Genomic DNA, 26,614 nt, shown 5'->3' with positions numbered 1-26,614 from the left:
TCAGGCAAAGTGGGAGGTAAAGACATTTAAGTGGAAAATCATGAACAAACCCCCCCCTCCTTTTGAATCTACCTATATGTATCTACCTATATGTATCTATATATGGTTATATATAAAACACAGAGAGAGATGGCCCTTGTGGTCTCTTCCAATTCTATGATTAGAATGAGAAATAATTGAAGATGAAGGCTAATAGCTCGAGAATAATTTCAGCCACACATTATAGGAGCTGACACAAGTGTAGCAAGTTTTTTACTCTTCATTCCACTTCCCCTGACCTCCACAACTGTAGCTTCCTACAGTGCATTTTTGAAGTTGCCATGTTTTTAATGGGAGAAATTGAGAGATTTCAGGAATGATGAGGAACATTAGCAATTGTTAACTTTAACAAGCCAGTTTGAGAAACCATGTTTTCAGGTTGGCCTGTTCAAAATAAACTAGAATTAATGTTGACTTATTCTGTCAGTCAGCATATCACATGCATACAAAAACCCCACAGAGAAGGGGGAGTGAAAGCAAAAGTTTGTGAACTCTTCTCAGCTGCTGGGGTAGGGAAGGGGAAGTGTAAGAACTCAGAGCTTGCTGTGCCTTGTATCTGCTCTGTGATGCATAATGCTGAACCATGGTTTACTATGATGTGTAATATATATACACCAGGTTTTTAAAAATAGAAAACAGAGAAACAGACCATGACCTAAAAGACAACTGAGACCACAGGGCAGTCCAGTGAACAAGGATTTGTTTATTTGTGATTATTAAACAGGTAACGTTATCAGTCAAACTGCTCTGTAATTAATATCCCACTGAAACGTTTTATCACATGATGCTATAGAACAACAGCAATAGCAAGTACATTTCTATACCACTTATCAGTACACTTAAGCACTCCCTAAACAGTTTACAATGTGTAAGCTAATTGCCCCCAACAATCTGGGTACTCATTTTAGCAACCTCGGAAGGATGCCAGGCTGAGTCGACCATGAAACCCTGGCTGGTATTGAACTCACAACCTTGTGGTTTGTGAGTGAGTGGCTGCAGTATAGCACTGAACCACTGCATGCACCACCAAGGCCCATTTAATCATCTCTTGATATTGGTGCACTCCCATTTCCCTTTGATCATATTCCTTGATTTTCTTTTAAATAAATAAATAAATAAATAAATAAATAAATAAATAAATAAATAACTTACACTCTTTAGACTATTTTAGGGCTTACAAAACCTAGCTCTCCTACCCAAAGCATTTAGATTATGTTCAGCAGGTAATTTCAAATTGATATTAAAAAACCAGAGACAAATGCTTGCTTTCATTGCTTGCCAAAGTTCAATTCATTTACTATGCAGCTTCAGTAACACAGACAGAGCAAATGGATGACAATTTCTAATCAGAATGATGCAAATTGAGGTTGGTGCCCCAGTAAACAAGTCTATTTAAATGCATTAATGATGGCAGTTTGCCAAAACTAGGTAATAAACTTCATTCCAACAGCCCATCTTTCCTATATTATTTGAATACTCAAGTGATCACACAAAGTCCGTTTGAAAATATTGACATGTAAGCAATATGCAGAAGAATTTCTTTTCAGAAGAAATCCTATTTTTTTTAAAAATGTGAAGTATGTGAAAACTGTGTCCTACAGTTTTAAAAGGAGAAGCAAGAATTAATTGTTATGTTTAATTACGTCTGCAAAGTAACATCATTTGACTTTGTACCCTGTCGCCCCCTGCCTCAATTTGAAATACCAGTATTTGAAGGCTAGAAGTTTATGTGCATTCATTCCACTGAGCAGAGCAACTAACCAACCAACACACTCACACACATGTATACATACATCTAATTTCAAATAATGAGCTGGGGAGAAGAATGAAATGATTCCATTTCCTCTATTATCTCTACTGAGACTATGTCAGCAAATGTGTTGAAAGCACCAATTACATACTGATTTCTAAAATACCAACCGCATCCCTTGTGACCTTTTAGCACACAATTCACTATGAGTTTTTTATTATTATTATTATTATTATTACTATTATAAGAATTCATTCTAATTAGCACCAATCTTCCATCACAGATGCTGCTTTCTATTTTAATCACTGGATATACCAATGCATTTCTATGTTTGCTTACTAGATAAAATTGGTGTTCTGTTTGTCTTAAATGGCTTAAACAAGCAAACATACACATGAGGGTTCACACACACACCACTCAAAAAGCAATCATTGTTTTTTCTAGCCTGGGGGAAGTCTTCCATTCAAGACTTTATTGGCAGCTTAGTTAGTACATATAATGTAGCAGAAACCAGTTAGTATTATTAATCGCTTTAATAACACAAGTACTTGAGTGCAACTATGGCTGCTCCTTGACATCCCAAGATTTAAGGAAATGTAAAGAAAGGCACTATCCTTCAATATTCTCAGAAAATAGTGCATAGTAAAATAGCAGAATAAATTGAAATCTGGCAGTTAAAATGACCAAGCTGAACACAATACCGTTCATGAACAGTTCACTCACTCTGATCGCTCAGTACTTTTCTACCATCAAAGAACTGACAACATCCAACAATGTGAGGTGTCACTGAATTTTGCAGGACTGTTGGCTCTTTGAGGAAAGTGAAAGCTTTAGCAACTGGAGCATTAAACTCCTCCAGTGGGAGAACCAGTAGTAAATACAAGGTGCCAAAGAGTAAAATAATATGTTAGGCCAGACTTATTAGATTAAATTAATTGACTACCAATAGCTAAATGAACAAAACACAACCAAGTAAACCTTGGCAACCTACCTGCATTACCTTCTGTTGAATTTCCTCAAGCTGAGTGCGCTTGCTTCGTTGTCTACATACTTCTTGGTACCGTGTGTATTGTTCTCTGAGTGAATCTAGCAACTTCATAACCTGGGGTTGAGCCAGCAATTCATCATCCATGGGAGACCATGAAACCCCACCATCTGAACCATTAAAGCGGCGTTGTTGTAATTCAGATAATAATTCATGGCCTTTAAAGAATAAAATATACACATACATTATTACAGGACTTAAATATGGGTTTAGAAATAAGACTTCCAATGAATGCAGGCAGCAGAATACTGACATAATGAGATCACATCAGCTAATCCCCATTAACAATCCAATCAATCCATTTAGGACCCTCTAAAGTTTCTGGATCATTTTCAAAGCTGCCCCATGTACTACCAGAATCCAAGGGGTTAATACTGTTATCTCTGTCCAGAGAGGGTTGTACCACCATTTACTTCACCTGTACTAGATGAAAAGAAGAAGAAGAGCTGGCTGTTGTTATATACTGGTGACAGCCCAGCATACAAGTCTGGATAACCTCTCTTAGGAGTATCATGTGGGTCAAGAGTACAGAGCCTTTTCAGCCCCAAGCTTCACATCTATGTACTGGATGTAAATGGGTATGTATGTACATATGTATGTGCAAATGCACTCATGCGCATACACACACATACACATTTGAGAATGGGAGGACTGAGTACTACTGGACCAAGAGGATATGTTGGGTTGGTCTAGGGAACGGGAGGTTAAAGATTCCTATTCCCCTAACACTGACAGCTTCCCTGCTGCCATTAGTAGGAGGGAAACAACTATGGATATTTGGGGGCTGCTGCTTCCCCTGAAGCTGTCAGTTGTTTGGAGACAATGATCTCAGCTGTTTAAGGAGTGGGGAGGCTCCAGATTCTTTTCAAAACTGACCCCAGATAGCCATTGCTGCTTCCTCACTACCATTTATAATGCAGAAACAGCATTCTCAACCTTGGTAGTAGCAGTTGGGATTTCCTGGCAATGGATAAAAGCAAAGGTTCAGTAGATACAGCTTGACCAGCTGAACACAGAAGTGGCCATGATCCAGCTTTTGAAAACTAGAGAGAATAAAAAATCTGTGAAACTCAGTAGTACAATGGCTACAGTGCACAGCAATAGCCATGCAGTACTACAGTGTGTAATTGGCTAATGATGTAGAAGAGTGGAAGAATTGCAGCTCATGCCTCCAACATCCCAGCTCTGACAGCCAATCCAGGACAACACAGCTGGTTATATGAAAAAAATCCTGGGAGAACCAAGAAAATCAACACAGTTCTCCTATTTCTTCCTCAGAATATCTCATACCAAAGGATAACCAAGACTGTCTCATTTCCAAACCCAAGTTTGAAACCAGATTGGAATGGCTCCAGAAAATCAATGAACAGTGGATCCTTGGTATCCGCTGGGGTTTGGTTCCAAGTCCCCCTGTGGAAACCAAAATCTGTAGATGCTTAGGTCCTATTAAATATAATGGCATGGTAAAATGATGTCCCTTATATAAAATGGCTAAATCAAGGTTTGCTTTTTGAAATTTATGTATTTTTAAAAAAATAATTCAAGCAGTAGATGGATGAATCCATGGGTAAGGAATACATTGCTATGGAGGGACAACTGTATTATAAAAGTGCCTGGAGTTTATAAGGGACCATTTATTTGAGCACCTCGCCCAGGAATGAGATATTAATAACCAGTCTGTATTTCTTCCTGTCTTTGGGGTGCAGGGTAAATATTTTAAAATAGCTGGTACTAGTCCCCCTTTTTATTTCTTTTAGAAAGTTACCTTTCTAGATCACATGGGCACACCCTTCCAACTACACATGTTAAGTCAAGAGGACCAAAGGTTGAACATACAAGGACTAGCCAAGCATACTATACCCTCAGCAACTGAGAATCATCCTGTGCAACTGAATCAGGTGGTGTTCTGGCTGTTGCCACTAGTGGAACCACCGTAACTGTAGAATTTAGATTGTAATGTATATGAGAATGCTTCTCACAAATCCCTCACAGTGTGGCAGCAAGAGTACAATTAGTTCTCTCTGCTGCCAGACTATAACAGGTGCCTTGTGCCTGGAAAATACTTCATTGGATATCATTGTGAATATGCAGTGCAGGCAGCTAGAAAAAGATGATTTACTTTGCCAACACTACTGACAAGATTAAGCTTGATAACAAGCTATGTTTGATTAGATATGGCACAAGTCTTCCTCTCCTTGCATTCCAGTCATCCTCCCACTTAAGTCTTAAGTAAGCATATCTCCAAGTCTGTACTCCCATTATCCTTCCCAATTGACTTTTTATAAAAGAACTTAAATTCTTAATTGCCTTCTTGGCATTCTCAGAGGTTGATTAGCATTTCCAATAGAATGGGAAGCTAGTACTTTTATTTCTGCATGGTTGCTGTTCCCAGAAATGGGAGAAGACAGAATGGGTGTGTATAGAAAAATTATATTTAAGATAAGGAGGAATAAATTCACAGATGCATTTTAATTATAATTGAGTGATTGACTCTGAGTACTTTAGTTAATTGACAGACCCAGAAATGAGCCATTAACATTATGTCCACATTCATACTAATTCATAAAAATCAATAAATCAAAAACAGTAATGATGTCACAATGGACCCTTTTTAGCTTACCATACCTGTCTGCAGAACAGTTTCAGGATCAACAGATGGAAGAAAATTTAAATCTATAGACCTTGAAATAGAAAAGTAAATCACTGTTAATTACTTGTAGAGAGAACAGAAATTACAATTTTAGATAAGACTGTAGCTTATAGACCTCTAAATACTGAGTTTACAACTTTTGCATTTCCCACACTGAGTACTACAGATATCTACATTTAAAAAGAGTGACAATTTTAACAATATTAAAAGCAAGCTTTCAAAATCTCAATAACACTGGCACATTTAATTGTGGAGGCACTATACTCTATTCACTTGCTTTTCAAATAAGACACACGAGTAAGCATTAACAGCCTTGAAAAACTATTATTAATACAAACCCAGCCTCAATCTGCCCTGTTAGGTCACTTCCACATAAATTATTTACTGAACAGTGGCAAATGGAGCTATTTGGTTTGTCAGCACTGAAAATATATCAGGACCTATGTAATCTTGGAGATATCTTGATGCTCCAGCACAGCAATGAGGTTATGGTTCAAAATGCAAGAACTGGGATTTGTCCTCCTCCTTTTTAGCATGATTATACTTTGAAGAAATGCAAACCCAGCAGTCACTCTGAAACGGCAGATGTCATTACCATTTACAACATGTAGTCTCACAAGTAAAGGATGACTTGAAAAGACACCTAGAAAAACAATGCAGCTGATAATCTCAGCTATACCCTTCTAGGAACAGCCTAATCCAGATTTTGGAAAGTTTTTGCGTTGTTTTTTTTTTAAAGAATGACTGCAATGACAGATGAAAATCACCCATATCTGAACAGTGCCACCATGATGCCCTGAGTTTCAGAGCCATCATCCTTCTACTACATAGGTATGGATAATTTCAGCATGTCATTCTATTCATTCTTCTTAATAGCAGCATTTCATGTTCTACCAAAGTCCTAGTAGTAGTTGTAGTTCATCTTCCCCTACTATAGATGCCTTAATCTAATTGCTTGTTCCAAAAAGACTCACTGAGTCAATGGAGGTTGGTAGGTTCACAAGGTCTACTTGAGACTACAAATGAATTTAGGTCAGAGATTCTAATCTGGGAACACAAGAAAGTGTAGACAGTGAGATACTAATACACAGAAACCAAAACCACTTTGCTAGCAATGCAGAGTAGGCAACAACACTAACGTAGAAAACCAGAAATATTTCTACATTGTTATAAACTAGAAAAGCTCCTTCCAACATTTCAAAATTGACATGGCACATAAGCAAGAGCCAAAAATGATGGCTAAGCATTTCCTGTGGCAATACTAAGGGGGTTAACAGTTCAAATTCCTATCCAGATATAATTTTAAATACACATACATGTAGGATATTCCCCAGCACTGCTCTGGACAAACAGTTGGGTTACTTTCTGTGATCTGACTATACAGGATTCAGTTGCTGATTTAAAAACAACAACAAGAAAATGGATTACCTCTCTTTTTCCTGTTGGTTTCCTTTATCACTTCCACTGTTGATTAAGGCAAGTTCATCCAGTAAAGATGTAGATTCTTTCGTAAACTTTTCAAATGCCTATATAAAACACTGAGTTTTATTATTATAATCTAGTACTCGAAGATCAAGTACACTGCCCTAAGTGTTCCACTAATGACGATCTCAAATCATTTCTAAAATGATATACTGCTTTTATCAAGGAGTGAATATTAAGACATGGACAAACAATAAAATTAATTATGGAAGTTTCTTATTTTTAGACTCCCCAATACAAGCAATAACACAATAGCCTGAATCTTATTGGTGACCCTAACTAAAGTAGAGCTACTGAACCAGTGGGATTTACATAACTGTTAATTGCCTGTCCAATTATTAATTCAGTGGGCCTACTGTAACTGAGACTACTAATAGGATTTAGAATATTATTTGCACATCTAATTAACCCTTCTCTGTCCAGAACTGTATCTATTTTTAAAGAAAGCAAAGGCTGAATTGATGAACATTTGTGGGGCAAATGTGCTCAAGTTAAGCTAAGCACATTGCCACCTTCTATTCATTTCAACAGTGCACTGAACTGAGCTGTACACCCTAACTGTGAGAAACATATGTTCTTAAACTAAAATCTTAATACAGCTCAATAAAATCTACAAAGTCTGTCCTTTCATTTTAGCTTCTGAATTTGCTGCAAGATTCTTGAAGTTAAGCCCAATATCCAAATTAAAATCATCTTGCAGAGACTGTGTTGAAATGTTCATACAACATGAGTCACTGTGCTGTACTTCCTTTAGAGAAGCCATCTGGGATATCTCCCCAAACACCCCAGAAATGGGTTACACCTAGTCTGTTTGCCTAAACTGGGCATACTCTCTCTTAGCCACAGCCGCTCACTTTGCATCCAGCAGGAAGGTCAGGCCCTAAAGGACAACCAAGCTGTGAACGTTATCTTTAATAGAGAATGTTAATCCATCAAGATCAGGCTCCTCTAAAGTTAACCAACCATCAAAGGCACTTTTGTCAATAGAATAAAAGAATCATGGAGTTGGAAGAGACTGCAAGGGCCATCCAGTCCAACCCCCTGCCAAGCAGGAAATCTCAACCAAAGCATCCCCAACAGATGGCTATCCAGCCTCTGTTTAAAGACTTCTAAGGAAGGAGTCTCCACTACACTCCGAGGAAGGAGTGTGTTCCACTGTCAAACAGCCCTTACTGTCAGGACATATTGAGCATAAACTGGTAGCCCTAATCCATCCTATTCCTGTTTCCAGGAACTGGCTTCAGGATATCAAGAACTTCTCTGGGTCAAATGGAAAAGAAAGAGAGGTGAGTGTCATCTGTATACTGATGACAATTCATCCTAAACCTATGAGCAACAGAAGTTCCACAGAGATGTTAAAAAATAGAGGGAACAAAACAGAGCCCAGTGGGATTCTATAGCCCAAACGTGATGGAGTTGAGCTTCTGAAATGGACTTCCCAAGAAAGTATGGAACCTTTGTAAAGGACTGCCCCTATAATTGATGTGAAATGCAGAAAGATGCCGTGAGGGATGATATCAAAAGTCAATAAACCAAAATGGATGTATTCACTTACTCAGTTTCCAGAGTCAAGCAGGAGAACCTACAAAGCCCTCCACATCTAAAAGAAAACAGGCCTGAAGCCAGACTTGAATAGGTTCTGACAATCCATTTAAGATCTGTTAAATGACAATACAGTGGAAACCTGCCATCTGTGGGCTTGCCATGCACAGATTTTAGCATCCTCGGATAGCAAACCCTGTTGTTTCAAATGGTGGTGTGCACATGGCTGCACACACTTATGGACAACAGAACTTGAAGTCCACATTTTTTTTGGTATCCCAGAGGGGGAGGGTCCCAGAAAGGAGCCCAGCGGAAATGAAGATCCGACTATATACCCAAGTGTTTTGTTCATAGAATACAACATTCTACACAAGTAATCTTCTGTCAAAATAGATCTGGCCCTGTTTCTAAGCTTAAACTGCCAAGGGGTGAATAAAACAAGTAAGAGTATCTCTCCCTGCAAATACATGGCTGATTTCTAATTAATCAACCTAATGATGTCGTGCTTTACCTTTACATGACACCAAACACTACTAGAATGGTACATATCTACTATGTTTGTAATTTGTCTTCTTCACTCTCATCTCCCATGAAAAGCCTACTGAAAGAGTAAGATAAAAATCTACAACAACAACAAATAACTAACCAGCCTCTTGTTCAGCCAATCCATATGATCATAGGCAAGACTTCCTCCAAAATCTTCTGTCAGCTGGCATGGTTCTATATATCGGGTAAGCTTGTTGGCAGATACTAAAATTACCTATGAATACATTAAACTGAGTGTTAACAACAACTTAGATCTCTGAAATATTAAATGTTATAATAAACTTTCAATCATAAAGCAGACTTTAATAAGTGAAATTACAATAGTTTTCCCTTTCATAATGAAAAGCTTTTCACCTATATGATGCTTTCCTGCATGCTACTTAGGAATGAAGCAACAGCCAATGTTTCAAAATGCAAGATGCCAAAACAATGTTTTATTTCCTTTAGTAATACACTCTTTGTTCATTGCAAGAGTTTATAATCCCTAAAATCTTTTAGTAATTCAGCTTACAAAGCATTTTGTGGAAAATTACTGACAGCTAGAGTTTGTTAGATCAGAGTAACATGAACACTATCAATATTTCTAATAAAGGAATATTCATAAACAGAATAGATTATATATTGCAGTATGAATAAGGTTGTGAAACTTTCTTTTTTTTTGCAGACACACATTAGCAAAATGTGTATTTTTCTAGTTTAGAAGTTTCTGAAGGAGAGCCAAACATTTCCCTTCTTCTTCTTCCAACTTTCATATCACATCTCAACCTAAGACTTTGGCAGAATCACCACTTTTACAAACACAGAGTTCTGCCAGCTCCTTGGTACCATGAAAAACCACTCAAAATGCCTCCAGCCTAAGGAAACTGCTTTACTATTGCAGAATAATATTTACACTAGGTTACAGAAGTATGTGAAGTAGCATACCATGTCTTTATTTTGAATGACCTGAGAATTCAACAATTAAGAGGTTTTTGAAGCTGAATTTTCTGCCAGGTATGCCAAATATGGAACCTGCTTCACTACTGAAGAAAAATATTTGCAGGAGGGTATACAAGTATGCAATCAGGCATACAATGCCTTTAGTTTGCACAACCGGACAATTAAACATTTAAGGGGTTTTTTAAATTTCTTGCCAAAATATAGAAGATGAAAATTGGCAGCAGGGGAGGAATGTTTGTTACCTTATAGGTCCAAACCAGTTGCATGACCATTTCAGAAGGATCTGTCCACTATCAAATTATTTTACAATATTTCTATTCCACCCTATAGCCAAAGATCTCAGGGCAGCTTAATATAATAACACGAGTTTGAAACAATAAATAATAACTTTAAAATACTAAAAATATATTAAATCATTTATCAGTTAAAAACTATAAATTTTTAAAACTTGTTAAACCAATTTTTAAAAGTGCAACCACAGCACATGCAGTTTGGATAAAATCAAGACTTTAATAAAAGGCCAACTACCATATATTCTTGACTATAAGTTAAGCTCCTGTATAAATTAAGGGCACCTTTGGGGCCAAAATTATGGATTTTGATATGCCCCATGGATAATTCAGAGGCTAAACTTAGGGACATGTAACAAAGGATGTAAAAGATGGAGTAAATGAAAACAGTGCCAAAGAACTTGCAAAATTTTGGCAGGCCTAACTGTTTGTGATCACCCTAAAGGCTGGATGAAGGAAGAGGGAACTATGATATGCAATGTGTGTATGAGACGATGAGGCAGAGGTGGGGCTAAGACAATGCACACATATCAAAAAGGATGTGAGACTAAAACACATTATCAATTTTAGGATGATGAAAATGACACAAGTCAGATTTTAAAAATAAGGAAAGAATGCCTTTGGCAAAATGTGTATTAATCCAACATTTTAAAAAGGTGGGCTTGGAGCTCTTCTTGTAATTATGTTTACCATTACCTTGAATAATCAAAAGACATTTTCAACAGCTGTCTTTATTTCAAATACTGACTTGAAAATTTGTATTTTCTCAGAGTACTTTTTTGACTCTAATCCCAAGCCTGTGCTACCCTCTATATCATATCAAAAAGTATGATTTTTCTTAATTAGATATCATTAAATATATTCATGATCAGTTTCATTAAACACCATGCTTTTTTAAAAAAATAATAATTCCTATATCGTTCAAGCACAAGGCAATAAAAGCTATGTTCTGATTTCATCTGTCCTTCTTTCATCCATATTTCAAAGCACCTGACAAATTTCCCCAAGGAATCACATTAATGATCATAATTGTATCAGCTTTTTGCCTCATCAACTGAGAGCTATTCAAACCCTTACATGAATTTAGATTTCACATTCACAAGATGTAAATATACTTTTAGCATTGTCCTTTAGTTTCATTATTCAGCCTAAACAAGACATACACACGCACCTGGGTACAAATGGATTATCTGGCAACAGATGAGGATACAATATCAATTTATAGTGAAAAGATTAAACTTCCTTAGAGACTGAAGACAGAACTGGGCAGATGGTGGCCGGGATCAATAATTTATGCCTGAGGTCTCTTATTTCCCTTTGGTTTCCTATGCCTGCCCCATGGTGCTATTCATGGCTAGCAAGAATGGTAGTGACAGGGTTGAACTTCAGTCTAACTGCTCTCCTCCCCAACATATCAGAGAGTTGCAATTTTGCTACTGCTAATGAAAATTGTTTAGTGGCAACATTTTTTAACCTTGAAAGGAATGCAAACTTCATGGAATCTTGTATTTGGCAATTTTATTAACAACTATACTATTAGCAAGAGCCAGCATGGTATAGTGGTTTGAACACTGGACTATGACTCTGGAGAACAGGGTTTGAATCCCTGCTTGGCCATAGAAACCCACTTTCTTGGGTGAGTTATATACTCTCAGTCCCAGAAACCTCTATGATAGGTTTGTCTTGTAAGTCAGAAACACCTTGAAGGCATAAAACAACAACAACAACAACAACAACAACAGCCATTATTCCATAAGCTGAGAGATCTGTAGAAGATAATAATAATAATAATAATAATAATTATAATAATAATAATAATGATGATGATGATGATGATGATGATGATGATGACAGGCACAATACAGCTAACTCTACATACTGTAGGCCCTACAGAAATCACTGAAAGACATTTAAGCTCTTCCACTGGCTCTTCTTTCACTGATATCAGTAGAAAATAAAAGTGTTTACTTTTAGCTAGATGGTAATGACTGTAAAATTATCATAGGTTTACTGGAGATTAATGGTGTTTCCATTGCATTCAATGAACAAACACCTCTGGGGATTATGTTTGTACCTATAACTTGGTGATCTCAAGAGAAAAACTCATACCAAAGGTTGGTTCTTTGAATATATAATATTATAGCACCCTGGCAGGGTTTCCATGTTCTTCAACAATATGGTATAAAAATATTGCATATTGTGCAAAAACTAATGTAAAATTTATCACTTGCAAATACTAACATACACACATGAACAACCGGTTCATACACATAACATATTCAATTATGAAGCAGCAAATTGTATTGTTCTCAACAATTACTGTATTAATCACCGAACAACACTTAATTCTGAGTATTTTATTTAACTTTAATGTTTTGGCACAACTGTTGGCAACAGCATATAAGAATATGGAATAGCTTCTCCATACTCAGTGCTTAGTATAAATCAAAATGTATACTTGTTGAACTGAACATGGATTTTTGGATTTCTTTCCAGAGGTGATGGGAGTTGTTGAAATGCCGCTTCTTTCCACACAATTGTGGTAACCTGGACCACAAGGATGGAGGTATTTCTGTAGCTTCTTTCACACAAGAGAAAAAGGGTATAGGCCAGATTTCGCCTCCATGGTCCAAAACATCACCCATTACTCCCTAAAAGAATGGAGGACTGCTATTTCAACATCTGCATGGTTGGAGAGGTGTAAGAATTCAACCCAAGACAGTAAAGCCCAGTTTACAAAATTCATCACTATCATCTTTCATCTTCAGCACCCTTGTCTAGCTTTGCAGAGATTCTGAAAGCCACCCTTTCCATTTTTACAGTTAAAAGAAGCCCCAATGTGTGTAGATGGTGCATACATAAGAATTGTGGCAACTGAAACTCTTAGAAGACCCTTATATTCCTAGGATCTTTTCAGATTATTCCTGTTTCCTTCTAATTTCCCATTGAAAGCTTCACTGAGATGACATACCTTTGCCTTTCTTACCAAACGTCCACTGAATTTTTGGGACTTCCAGATTGAAAATGGCCCTGTGTAGCAGCCCCCTTTAGTGACACCACAGGGGCAATAGCTGGTTGGGAACAAAACCAATCAGAGGGAATTGTCTCCCTGGTAAAGGAGGCTCAGAGGAGCTTCATTTGTGTGTAATTCCTGTTCCTAGCATCAAAGTGACAATTGTCATTGGCACTAAGGCATAAGTGGATATTAATCACTCCTGCCATGTTCAAGCCAACAAAACGACTTTAATGGCGCATTCAACATTCTTCCGTAATGAACATTCTGAAGATCTAAGTAAACTTACTAGCTGATAGAGACATTTTACTTCCAGCTTAGGCCCAGTACAGATGGGCCTTTTAGCACGTAAGGAATATGTGCTAGGGTTGCCTCGGGGCGTCACTTACAGATGCCCCGCAACCCTAGTACGTATTCCGTATGTCAAAACGGCGACGCCCTGTACAGATGGGTGCCACCATTTTGACGTGATGGACGCTTAGTGTCCACACGTCGCGACGCCATTGTGACATTGCGAGTGCACCATTGGCGCACTATGGCATCACAATGGCGCCACAAAAAGAACCTGCTTTTTGTGGGTTCTTTTTGCTGCACCAGGAAGCTGCGCGGTTTGTCTGCTGCAGCTTCCTCACGCAGCAAAACAAGGCGCCGGCAGACCGCCCTTTTTGGGTGATCTGTACCCTGCCATAGACACTTGTATGATTTAAATACTGAGTAAATCAACTCCACATGTAAATGGATTTAAAACAGGAAGATAGCACTTTTTATTTTATAACAATTATAAGTTCTGCTGAGAAAGGACAGCGAATAGGAATTAAAATGCAGCAAATCTAGAAAACCCAGTTTATTTGATTTGGAAATAATCTGCTGAATAGAAACAGTTAAATCCAGTAGAGTGCAGGAAATAATTTATTGTTTATTTTATTGTGTATCCTCCCTGACAAAGGCAAAGACATCAGTGAGCGTTGCCTGAGGAAGTGAATGGAGGAGATTATTTTCTGGTTCATAGTCCATGGAATACAAATTAACCTGATGAAGGCGGAAAGAAACAGGGACATCTAGGTGAGAACTGGACTAACTACAACAAAAAAGGAATTATTATTTTCTACCATTTGATAGCTGTCATGACAGCAGTCAAAATGTTTGCAGATACAAAATCAAAGACAAAACCACAGCAATCAGTTAAGTAAATTGATTTGAATTGATTAATTCTAGAATTAAAACCGACAAGACTACAGATGGAGCAGATGAAACTTGGAAAATAAGAGTTTCAATAACTTCTTGAAGGTGGAGCATAAGGAAGACATGAAGCAGATAAAGCAATCCCTGAATCAGGTATATGTGGATTTTGGGGGGGACAGGAGGAACCAATATTGGATGAAAATATGAGGGGCTGGAAAAATGAGGGGCAATTTTGGCATGCCCCCACCCTGCCCCTTTTAGTCCCAGAAGGGGCTTTTTTGGGGGGGGGGGGGGTTTAACAAGAGGTGACCTGGAAATTAATCTTTTGTGCCCATAGTCCTCACCTTTATTGTATTGCAGTGAGGGCAGCAAGCAGTGCATCCTCCAATGGCCTTTTGAGGCCAATGCCTCACCTGAGTACTGACAGTTGCCCATCCTTGTTCTAAAGTAGCCATGCATACTGTAGGCTAGTTATTCAGAGTCTGCACCAACCTCACAAGTATGGTTAGAGCCCTCCTGTGGCTTTACTCGAAGGGATACAGTGAACCTGAGGTGGAAACCAAATATCTTGCACAAACAAAAATGCTTTGCAAAAATGCTGGCACCACCCTGCATGCTTTGAGACTTCAATATTATGTATAGGTGAATAAGTAGACTTTCCTTTCTAGATTCCTGGATGTTTTATTGTAATTAAACATGAATGGCTAATGTGCCAAATGGAAAAACAGTTGTCTAGCAAGTCAGAAAGCGAGCTGTTCCCTGAAATATCGAAGAAACAAAATTCTGCTTAACAGACAGAAAATGTCTTACACTATTTCACTCTTTTTCTTCTCTAAATACAGAAAAGGCCAAGATTCATTCATCATATATTTTATCACATTTTTGCTTTCTATACTTTTAAGTTTTACATGATTCTCACTTCCAAACTTAAATCTTTTAAGCCCAATTCTGTCATATTCATGAAACTGGAAATAGGTCATATTTCTTGCCTTTGCAGTTTTCAAAGGGAGTAATTCAACAGTTTTATATTAAAAGGCAGATTTTTAAAAAAACAAACAAAACAAAACTAAATGGAATGTATCAGAAGAATCAGCAGACGATTTCTAATGAAAGCTTCAAGACAAGGAACCATTCAATTCTCTGGCGTCACTGAATTTTTCTTCAGTTACTTGAAACAATTTTTAGAGATAAAACAATGCCATATTTAAAAGATTCATCCAGTGTCTTCATCTTGAAAAAACCAACCACATGGGACAAGCACTGAGAATTGAAATGAAAAGATTTTTTAATACCATCCATGGCTTAATCTGAGTAGTAGTATACATTCCAAGTAATAATAACCCTGGAATATGTGAAGTAATAATAAGATGTCTTTGTACATATACAGGGCTTTTCATCAATACTCAGCTTTACACATTTAATGGCACCAATGCTATTTCAACTTAGAGTGAAAGACTTCCAAGACATCCTGTTATTTAGAGCCTTGCTCAAATCTTGCAAATTCAGGACTCTGGCATCTTTGATCCAGGGCTTTATCACACCAGCCCTTTCTTGCTGCAGTCATGGCAAAAAAGAAAAGAAAAAAGGAAGAAAAAAAAAAAGAAAAGAAAGAAAGAAAAAAGGGGAAAGTATCACTTTTATTGCTGCCATCATGGCACTCATTTGCTTTCCTGTGACTGTGAGCTGCTGCCACCATAGCGCTGCCTTCCCAACCTCTCCCTTAACTCTGCCCTCCCTACCCAGCATGTTTTTTTTTTCTTTTTAAATGTTCCTCATGCAACTTTGGAGCTCTGCAGCCCCAATTTAACATTTTAACTATTGGGTATATGGTCTTCTTCTCTTTCTACAGCCCTGCACCTTTCCTAGAATTATTGTCTTTTCCAATGATTCATGTCTTATGATGTGGCCAAAGTATGACAACCTCTATTTGGTCATCTTGGCTTCCAGAGAGGGTTCAGGTTTGATCTGTTGTTGGACCCATTTATTTGTCTTACTTGCTATCCACGGTACCCTTAGCCCTCTTCTCCAGCACCACATCTCAAATGCTGATTGGGAACCATTCTGTTTCTCCATATTCAGTCCTGGCTGTAGCTTCCTCTCCTGATTACAGGTGATGCACCAGGTCAATGAAATGCAATGGTTTTAAGATCACTCCATAGATTTTTGTGATCTATGAAGTCAAAAGCTTTGCTGTAGTCTTTAAGGCACATGCTGATTTTCTCCTGGAATTCCCTGGTGGGCTTCATTATCCATCATATGTTTGCAAAGCAGTCTCTAGTGAACCCCACTTGCACCTCTGAGATTTCTCACTCTGCTGCAAAATTTTAACCATGATTTTGCTTGTGTGGGAAGTTAATGTAATGATCTTGCAGTTGCTGCACTCTTTTGTATCTCTCTTTTTAGGAATGGGGATGTATGTGCTATATGTATATGTATGTGATAGCCTTCACTAACATGCCACAATTACAACATTGCTTACCCATCATCACAGCACAGTTTATAGCAGTGGCAGAAGATGGCTCTCAGGTCAGTGTGGCTAGGACTCCATTCCAGGTCATGGCTAGCTTTAAAGGAGCTGGCCAAGGTACTTAACTTATTCAGGAATAGGGTTCAGGCACCCTAGAGAGGTTTTTTAAAGCCTGGTTGGGTGGGTTTCACTGTTCCATTGACATGGGAGACACCACAGCTTTATAGTAGGGAAGCAACAACAACAGTGAAGCTGCTCCACTTCCATCTAGGGAAGGCTGGTGCATCTAACAATCTCTCACGGCTCTTTAATATGAAATTGCCTCCATAATTGGTTTAACATAGCATGAGAACAATTTGATATTTCTGTAATGGTAGGACATAGAACACACCACCTTAACATATATATGGTCAGTGAATAGGTCTAGCAAAAGCACTCTCTTTTCTTCTGAACTGCAGGCACAGGTTTCCATACTTTTCTCTTGAAAAGATCTGCAGTGTGATCTCATTGCCATGGGGAAAAAACTCCCAATAATTAGATTTTTAGTTTCCTGCATTTAAAAAACAAACAAACCCTACACTATAACTCAGTTACTGAAACCAACACTTCTAAATTTTAGTGTAAGTAATTTTGTATAATGTAAGCTCAAAGGATTTCATATTCTTAGCAAGATACAGCTATGGAAACAGAAATTATCCACATGGCTACAACAACATTCTTAATTAAATACTCTAAACCAAATTTAATTAAATACATTTTTATAATTAAATGGCTAGTACTGAATCAATCCTTCCAGTCAAATAATAAAAACTGCTGACATTTTCTGAAAGTGCTAGAATCTGGATATTATCCCAGACTCATTAGTACATCAGATTTTTACTTTAGGCAATCTGCTATTTTGTCTGGAAAGATCTCAGTGTCAAATCTTAGTAAGAGCACTGATTAGTCACGATGGGAAAATTCTATTAGAGATAAATTTTGAACTATATAAACCTACAGTTTTATAATTAATACAAGTAATAATGCACGGGTCCAGTGGCATAGGTTCTTGCTTTCCACTACACTTTCAAAATCTATGAATTTGTTCACTCGAGTTTATATACCACGTTACCATGGTGAAAAGTTGCACCATATTGGTAAACACTAGTGTCTCAGTATAACAGCGTTTTTAGTGTGTTTCACAACAGAACCTGCAAAACTGGATTAAACTCAATGAAAAAAACCTACTGCAAAGTTCTTGTGACTCAACATGAGCACCAAGAGGTATCCTAGGTAATTTATAGTTGGCCTGCCATATCCATGGATTTTTTATAAACTGATTCAACCATCTACGGCTTGAAAATAATTCAAAAATATATTTTATGTAAGGAACACCATTTCACCATGCCAGTGTATTTAAGGACACGAACTGATTTACATCATCACAGGACTAGATCAGACATGATGTTCACTATACAGTGGTACCTCGGGTTACGAAAATAATTCGTTCCGCAGCCGCTTTCGTAACCCGAAAAGCCTTCGTAAGCCGAAAACCCATAGGCGCTAATGGGGAAAAGCCGCGATTCCGTGTGAAATAGCGCCGAAAAGCACCAAAATTTTTTTCGTAACCCGAAAAAACATTCGTAACCCGGAACAATTATTTCCTATGGGATTTTTTCGTATCCCGGAAATTTCGTAACCTGGGTATTTCGTATCCCGAGGTACCACTGTATAGTGGGCCCTTGGTATATGCTGGGGTTTGGTTCCAGCCCCCCCCCCCATGGATGCTCAAGTCCCTTTATATACAGTGGTGAAGTAATATGGTGTGCCTTGTATAAAATGGCAAAATCAAGTTTTGCTTCCCCCTCCCCCCCAAATATTTTCAAGTGGTGGATGGTTGAATCCATAAATGCAGTATCTGTGGCTACATAGGACCCACTTGATTTCACACTTGGACAATTTCCATTATAATGTATGTACAGAACTCAAACTATATTGTCTGCTCTGTGTTCCTAGGTTCTCCTGGCAGATCTTGACCACAGAATTTCCCTGAAGGACCTAGAGATTCCTAGAGAAATGTTCTCTCAGGTAAAAAAATAGTGTTTTTTATTTGAGCTTTTCCCACTTTCCTGTGGATCCTGTGCGCCAACCCCAGCAAATGTGGAGGGCCCACTGTATTATCATCGGATTTCAGATACAAACCATCTGGGTGAGAGTGATCAGGATAAATAACATCTGTGAACAAGTTCATGGCTTAAAGCAATTTGAACTGTGGATACCCAAGCTTACAATATTAGCATTTATACTGAACTAGGTGCCAAGATTTCCATGTCACATGGCCTAAAAGATGGTTCAAATAATAGGAAGTATAAAAACAAGAGGATTACTTTTTTCTAATTAGGTTTAATTTCTCCCTCACTAATTTGCCTTATTACTATCAATAGCAATAGTCACATCTGTTTATGTGTAATTAAACTCCTATTATAACTACATAACTAAATTAGCTGCATAAGCAGGTGCAATCTGGGGAGGGCAGAACCCACTAGCAAACTACCCATTTTGTGGGGATACAGCTATAGCAGCACCTTATATTTAGTACAGAGACATATTTGAAACTGCTAGCACTTCTTGTGTTAACTAAATGGTATCCTAGCAGTTAACATAATTGGTAATCTACAGTCCAGCAAGGTGTAAGAGTCTGAATATTCCACTCAGCCATGGAAACTCATTGGGTGGGTGACCTTCTGCAAGTCACACACTCTCATGTTCAGAGGAAGGCAATGGCAAACCCCTTATGAACAAATCTTGCAAGGAAACCCATGCTAGGGTTGCTTCAGGATTGCCACAAGTTGTAAATGACAAGTAGGCATACAACAACAATAGCCCAGAAGAATCATTTCCCAGGTAAAAAGCTATATTCTCTATATAAGCACCCCAAAACTGCTTAAGGAAAAAGTCAGATGGAATATGCCAACATTTCAGTCTCTACTCTCCACCTCTATATTAGAGCAGAAGTTACTTATGAAGTACTACCTTTCCACCTCAGCCCAAGTATTAAAAGGAAATGCCTGTTTATTTCTTAGACAGGAGAAATGCAAACATAGATTTCACAGCCTGACCCCCATTCTGTAAAGGGTAATTATGTTGACACTGTGTTGTGTAGTTCATTAATATCAGAAGAAGATGATGGCACAAGGAGAGGAAAGACAGAGACTTCTAAGAAAGTGTGAAGTGGCTGAATGTGTGATTGATCCCTGACAACTTGCTTGATTGGCAACAATAGGCTGTGATGCACATTTTTAAAAAATCATATTTAAAAATGCCTGAAATACTGATAAATAAGAACAAAAGATGGCTAAATTCACAGCAGTGATAGCTTATCTTTTACATGGCTCTCTTCCCCAAAAATGGAAAGACTAATTTACAGTTCTAGAAGGACCAAGGAGTCAGTTATGTCAGTTACTGATGAATCTGACATAGTGGTGCCAAAGTCACTGTTATGAAAAACCTTTATTGTGAGATCTAATGAGACGTTCAACAATTGTTCTGCAGATGAGAGGCTATACATTTTTACAAGGAATATGGCATGTGGTTGTAGATTAACAACAGTACTCAACCCTAACAAGTAAAAATAGAGATATACTTACCTCAAAGCCAAGCCTGTCCTTCTCTTTCCAAAAGCAAAAATGTGTAACCTTCTTGTCCCAGAATTCATCTGGTTTTACTACACAGACAAGTGATACTTCTGCTGGAACAACATTCTAAGAAGATGCAAGATAACAAACACAGAATTGTCAGTTATTGCAGAACATCATGTTTCCATTCATGCTCCAACTGGCTAAAACTCATGTAATTATATTCTTCCTTATCATATACAGAAGATAGGTAACCCATTAGTCACTGTATGTAATTAGCTTCTACACAGAAAATTTGCTATGCTCCTGAATGTTATTCCTAGTACTTCAGTAATGAAAAAGGTTGTGACAGCAAATCTGAAACTTAACAGGTTGCTTCTCGAAGCAGAACATAAAGTCAATCACAATGAGCGAGACAGAGTCCATGGGCAACTTGGAATAATTTCAAAGCACTCTTTTAAGCAATCAATCCTATACATGTCTACTCAGGAATAAGCCCCACTGAGTTCAACTGGATGTCATTCCGTGTAGTTCAACATATAGGAATGCAGTACAAGTATCTCTTACATATAAGGTAAAATTGTTTGTTGGGTATTCATTAATTCATTTCCTAGGCAGCAGCTGTAAAATGCACATCTTTTTCTTTACATGAGAGATCATGTAGATTTCTTTACATGAGAGATCATAAGGAGCTTCACTCCACTCTTTTAACCAAAACAAGAGCATCACTTCACAAATGAGAACTCTTTGGAATTACTTGTGGTTCAGTTGTTATCCTTTGCCTAAAACTTGCTTTTCAGATTTAGCCTATTTTATGTGGACACACACATAACATGTTAAATAGGCAGACAGCAGGAACAAAGTGCTTATTATTCAGTGACCTTGGCAGCACATGTCTGGTAAAAGAGCATTCATACAGAATGAGGAAAAAAAGGAAAGCAATATGTCTTGCCACTTGACAAAAAATGGTTTGGGGTCAAAATGTTAAACCTCATTAAGCCAACATCTGTTGGAAATTTTCATAAAACCAAGAGGGATAAAAGCGTTGTCCTATTTTTCAGTCTAAAGCAAAGGACAGTTCATTCAAGTATTATTTAAAAATAAGCAATTTTAGCATTAATTTTCCAATGCAGCCTTAACGCCTGCTCTCCATCCATGGAAAAATGTTTTTTTCTTTCTCCTTAGTTAATTTTAAAACGTATCCTTTCCCATTTTTTGCAACAAATAAGAAAACACACAACTCTGCTATTATTTATTTACTTATTGAAGGTATTTTTAAACCCCCCTTCATCACAGGATATTAGGGAATGATATAAACATCATAAAACCAAAAATAAACCACCGGTAGAAAAAGGAATTGCAAAAAACAAAATCTAAAAGTTAGATACTACATTGACTTTATTTGATTTTATAAAAGGAACAGGAAAATGTTTTTTGTCTGTACCATTAGGCGCAATTATTTAAGATATCTAGAAATTCTAACTAAACTATAATCACCTTGGCACAGGTGGTATCAAAAATGAAGAGTACTGGTGACCTCTCAAAAGTCTACACATTAAAAAATAACACTTTGAGTCCCTGGCATGCAGAAAGTACAGTACATGAAGCAGAAAGGGATGATGTCCCATGGCTCTCATAGCATTTGGATAGCATAGTCCTAAAATGATTGCACTTCCTCAGGATACAAACAACTCCAAAAAGTGGAGGTTGATTCCCCTTTATGGAAGCCCTTATCTTTCTGCTTTCTACAGAATACTTTCCTGACAATGACAAGTAATAGACAATTCTTTTATCTAGTGCATCTTTCCAGGCATGCAAGACAGAGCTCTCATCTCTGAGGAAGTAGTGACTAGGCTGGGGTGGACAATTTGTGACTCCTCAGTATTTCCAGCCTCAAAACACTCACCCACCCCAGCCAATACAACAAATGATGGGTGCTGATGGGAGTTCCAGTCCAGCGTTTGGATGGTCACGTTGCCCATCCCTGGACTAGACCAGCTACCAATCAAGGAATATAAATATCTTTAAAAACACAAAAATAAAAGTGTTTGTGAATTACCAATCCAGCTCAAGCACAATAAATATTGTTCCTCGTTATACATTTGAGTGTGTAGCAAAAGGGAAAGCAAGTCTGTGCAGGGAAATCTGAAGTTTTTGATTGCACTTCCCCCCCCCCCCAAAAAAAAGCCCCATAGCTTCCCTCTACATAAACAAATGTAAACAAAAGCTTCACATGACTTCCCCCTGTCCTGGAAGAATAGAGTGAGGCTCACTTCTGTTTGCACAAATAACAAATCATACTTGGTCATTATAAAGCTACTGGATTTTATCAATGTATAAATGCTGTGCATAGACATATATTAATCTAAACAAAACTTAATTTTGTGGGGAAAAAGCCCTTACCTGTAGCATTAACACAACAGTCTTGACAACATTCCACTGAGATTTTCTGCCATCCACGATAACAGTAAACCCTCTGGCTTTACATTTTTCACTGCAAAAATGAAATAAGATAAAATTAAATAAAATGAATACAAACACAGGGCACTATTCAGGTCACAGGGCAGTATTTATCTGTTACTGACTTGATTAAGCTATCTTGCCAAAAGAAACTACAGTGGTACCTCGGGATACGAAATACCCAGGTTACGAAATTTTTGGGATACGAAAAAATCCCATAATAAATAATTGTTCCGGGTTACGAATGTTTATTCGGGTTACGAAAAAATTTTTTGGTGCTTTTTTCGGCTTTTTCGCACGAAACGCGGCTTTTCCCCATTAGCACCTATGGCATTTCGGCTTACGAAGGCTTTTCGGGTTACGAAAGCGGCCGCGGAACGAATTACTTTCGTAACCCGAGGCACCACTGTACTCCCTTCCTTTCAATCTTTTTAAAAGATGTAATGACATTTTCTCCCCATTTATTTCCAAAGCAGCATCCTGTTACACCAGAGGGTTTTTTATAGGGGGACCCAAATTCATGGGACTTTTTTGAGTAACAAAACATTCAACCCCTACAAACCATCTTTTTGCCCACTTATAATGAATGTTTTATTTTACAGGTTCAACAGAAAAATGAACAAGGTATGTTACACTAAAAAGCATCAATTGAAGATCAAGACTTATAGTTATGCAACTCTGCTTATACTACTGGCTTAGAAATAGGGTGCTCAGTCAAACCATTGTGGTCTTGTGTTATGTATTGCTAAGCCACTGCTGTAGCATTCTTGCCACGTGAGCCAAGAAACAGATACTGCCCATGGAACCGTGAAAGGATCAAGATTCTTCCATGGCATGTCAGAATTGCACAGCCATGTGAGGGCACTTCTACAGCAACAACGGGTATATTAGAAGCAACCCTTATTTTTCTGGGACATTGAAAGGACTATTTGATTAGCCCAGGGTGCAGGCTTTTTCTCCACACAGGAGTTGCCTTCAAACAGGACATAATGACACATCTACAACTGTCTGACTTGTCAAGCAGTTATTATTATCATTTATTATCATTGTTTATTTATATAGTGCAATATATATGGTGCTTTACATGTAAAATAATGAAAAACAGCTCTGCCAAAGACATGCAGCAATTTTAACCTAATGGTGTATAGCATTTTATTGGTTTTAAACTTTGATTGTTTAATTGTAGTTTTAATATTGGGGAGGGGGTTGAGAAGGGATCGATTAGTATTTTATTGTATTTCTAATACATTTTTACTGTTGTAACCCGCCTGGATTCCTAGTGACTGGGCGGGCTATAAAATTATTATTATTATTATTATTATTATTATTATTATTATTATTATTATTATTATTATTATTATTATTATTATTTCAGTGTCAACTGTACATATATTCTGCTTCTTCCTCCAAAGCAAGGATGGGGAATGTGAGGCCTTGATTGCAACCCCTACTATGCCCTACCACAGGCAGTCCTGGCTAGAGCTCATGGGAATTGCTATCCAGAAAACATGTGAAGGGCCATACGTCCCCCGCCCCATCCTTGTTTTAAAACAAATCTAGAATTGCATTCTAAATATTTAGATAAAATAAACCAATATCACGGGAATTAGGGAGACGTTACTTCAAGATATATGGAAGGGGGGCACAAAAGACAAACTACTGAAAAAATTACATGTGCTTCCAATAAATAAATAAATAAATAAATAAAATTAGCAATTTGTTTCAAACCCCAAGGATGTCTTAGATTTTGTTTTACAAAAAGAATGAGAACAAACTGTCTTGAAGTTTTGGTTTTTTTCCCATTTGGTACTTTCTGTTATGAATATATATTATAGAGGAAAAACACACTCTAAATCAGAGCTAGGGAAATGAATTAACTTTGCTGCATCACAAAGAAGTTGCACATTCCTTGTTATGAAACAGACTCCAAAGTAATATGTTACAAGTAATGTACGTTAAGCTGCTATGAGTTATGATGGCAGGAGACAGACAAGGGCATGACAAAGAACTATTTCAAAAGGAACACAACATGTCAAAATGGCAGCATTTTTATATACTGGGGGGTGGGGAGATAAGTAACTCTAGCAGCAGTGCCTGATGGGCCCAATGTGGGCAGATTAATCTAGTCCAGTTTTAGTCCAAGACCCAAAGGTACCCTTCAAAGAGTTGAACTCGGCCCCACCCTCTCCCAGTGTTCAGCACCTTGGATAGAACATTTAAAGTTGCAACCTGTAGCTCAATGTGTTTCATGCTCCCTATTATCATTTTCTTTACCACTTTTCTCCCCACACAGGTGCTCTGCCTTTAAGAGGTGTAGATGATGCAAACATCCAACAGGCATTGCTGTCCCAAGAATCAGAACTCCACAAACTTTGATGTCTCACTTGACATATCTGTGCCCATATTTAGTCTCACATCAACACGACTGTTTGAAAAATACATTCCCAATTCTAACAGCATCAACATCCTTGCTGAGCATTCTATATCTCTCAAAGTAACATATTATCCACATTTGAAATGTTAGAACACTCCAGTACAACTTATCTGTATCTGTACTTCAGAACTAAGAGAGAAGTGATTCTAATCAGCAAGTGCTCAAGGACAACAAAGTGTGTTTCATTATTCTTTCCTAGGGCTTTCCAAACAGTATTTATATCCGAGGCACAAACCATTTTAAGGCTTCTATCTATCCCCTCATCTCAAGAAAATATAATGAGATGTAATCAAAAAACATATTTTGTTTAGAAATACTATGATAATAGAAAGCACTTTAGAGCCACAATCATTGAGTCACCTTGGAATGCTTAGCAGGTAGTCCAAGGTGACACTCAGTTCATCCATATTTGTTTGTTCAAGGCATAATGGAATTGTCAGAATGAGGCCACTTCTTCGATCCTTCCCACCTGTAAAAACAGAAGAATTTTAAGTTTTGCATTTTGCCAGGGGGAAATGCCATGCTATCAACTATTTATCATACTTGCCACTAAAACTGATTTTTTTTTAGAATGAGCCAAATTCTCATACTTTTGAAAAATGCTGCATAGAGACCTGGTACAAAGTGTCCTTTTGGCAATGATATTGTAAGCCAAGATATGTGACAAAGACTAAAATAGACACAGTGTGTGCTAGCATAATCACATGGCTTCAGATCAGGCTTAACTTCAGAGAGAGTTCTGTTTAATTCTTCACTAGTGTAGTGGGGCACATAACCTAAATTTCCAAAAGATTAGCCATTAATCTGATCACATAAGACATTCTGTTTTAGACAGTGATTATGTGCAGTCCTATCAAATGGGAAAAAAATCTCCCCAACCTGCTTCCAAAAGAAGAATTTAATTTGAGGTCACATTACACTTTCTTAATATTTTGATGGCCAGCTGCTTTCGGGGGGGGGGGGGAGCTTATTTTTCAAATATGGCCTATAAATATAAATATGTGAATTAAAAAAAACTTACAATACCATGATAAATGTGTAAACCACAGTAACTAGTTACTAGCACACTATTTAAAAGTCTTGAATGAAAAACACATCTGTCGCAACTTGTCAATGCTGCAACCTGCCTTTAATACAACCGAGGGAGGAAAGACTTGCTGA

At 37.6% G+C, this 26,614-nt stretch overlaps 1 protein-coding gene across 2 annotated transcripts in view; it reads right to left on the bottom strand.

The window, feature by feature from the left end:
* The window catches only part of SESTD1 (SEC14 and spectrin domain containing 1), a 67,195-nt gene that overhangs the window by 16,623 nt on the left and 23,958 nt on the right, over positions 1-26,614 (bottom strand). Inside the window, exons 3-9 of one of the 2 annotated variants that reach the window (XM_042437467.1) lie at positions 25,814-25,922; positions 22,963-23,053; positions 20,572-20,685; positions 9,155-9,268; positions 6,913-7,010; positions 5,460-5,515; positions 2,781-2,992 (exon numbers count right to left, since the gene is read on the bottom strand). In XM_042437467.1, the coding sequence (XP_042293401.1) occupies positions 2,781-2,992; positions 5,460-5,515; positions 6,913-7,010; positions 9,155-9,268; positions 20,572-20,685; positions 22,963-23,053; positions 25,814-25,922 (794 nt within the window). The remainder of the gene's footprint in view (positions 1-2,780; positions 2,993-5,459; positions 5,516-6,912; positions 7,011-9,154; positions 9,269-20,571; positions 20,686-22,962; positions 23,054-25,813; positions 25,923-26,614) is intronic. The other variant, XM_042437476.1, reaches the window with a different exon arrangement.

This window comes from Sceloporus undulatus, chromosome 1 (genome assembly GCF_019175285.1).
Source record: "Sceloporus undulatus isolate JIND9_A2432 ecotype Alabama chromosome 1, SceUnd_v1.1, whole genome shotgun sequence".
Lineage (NCBI taxonomy): Eukaryota > Metazoa > Chordata > Lepidosauria > Squamata > Phrynosomatidae > Sceloporus > Sceloporus undulatus.
Note: the sequence above shows the minus strand (reverse complement) of the source record. Positions and strands in the feature narration are given on the sequence as shown.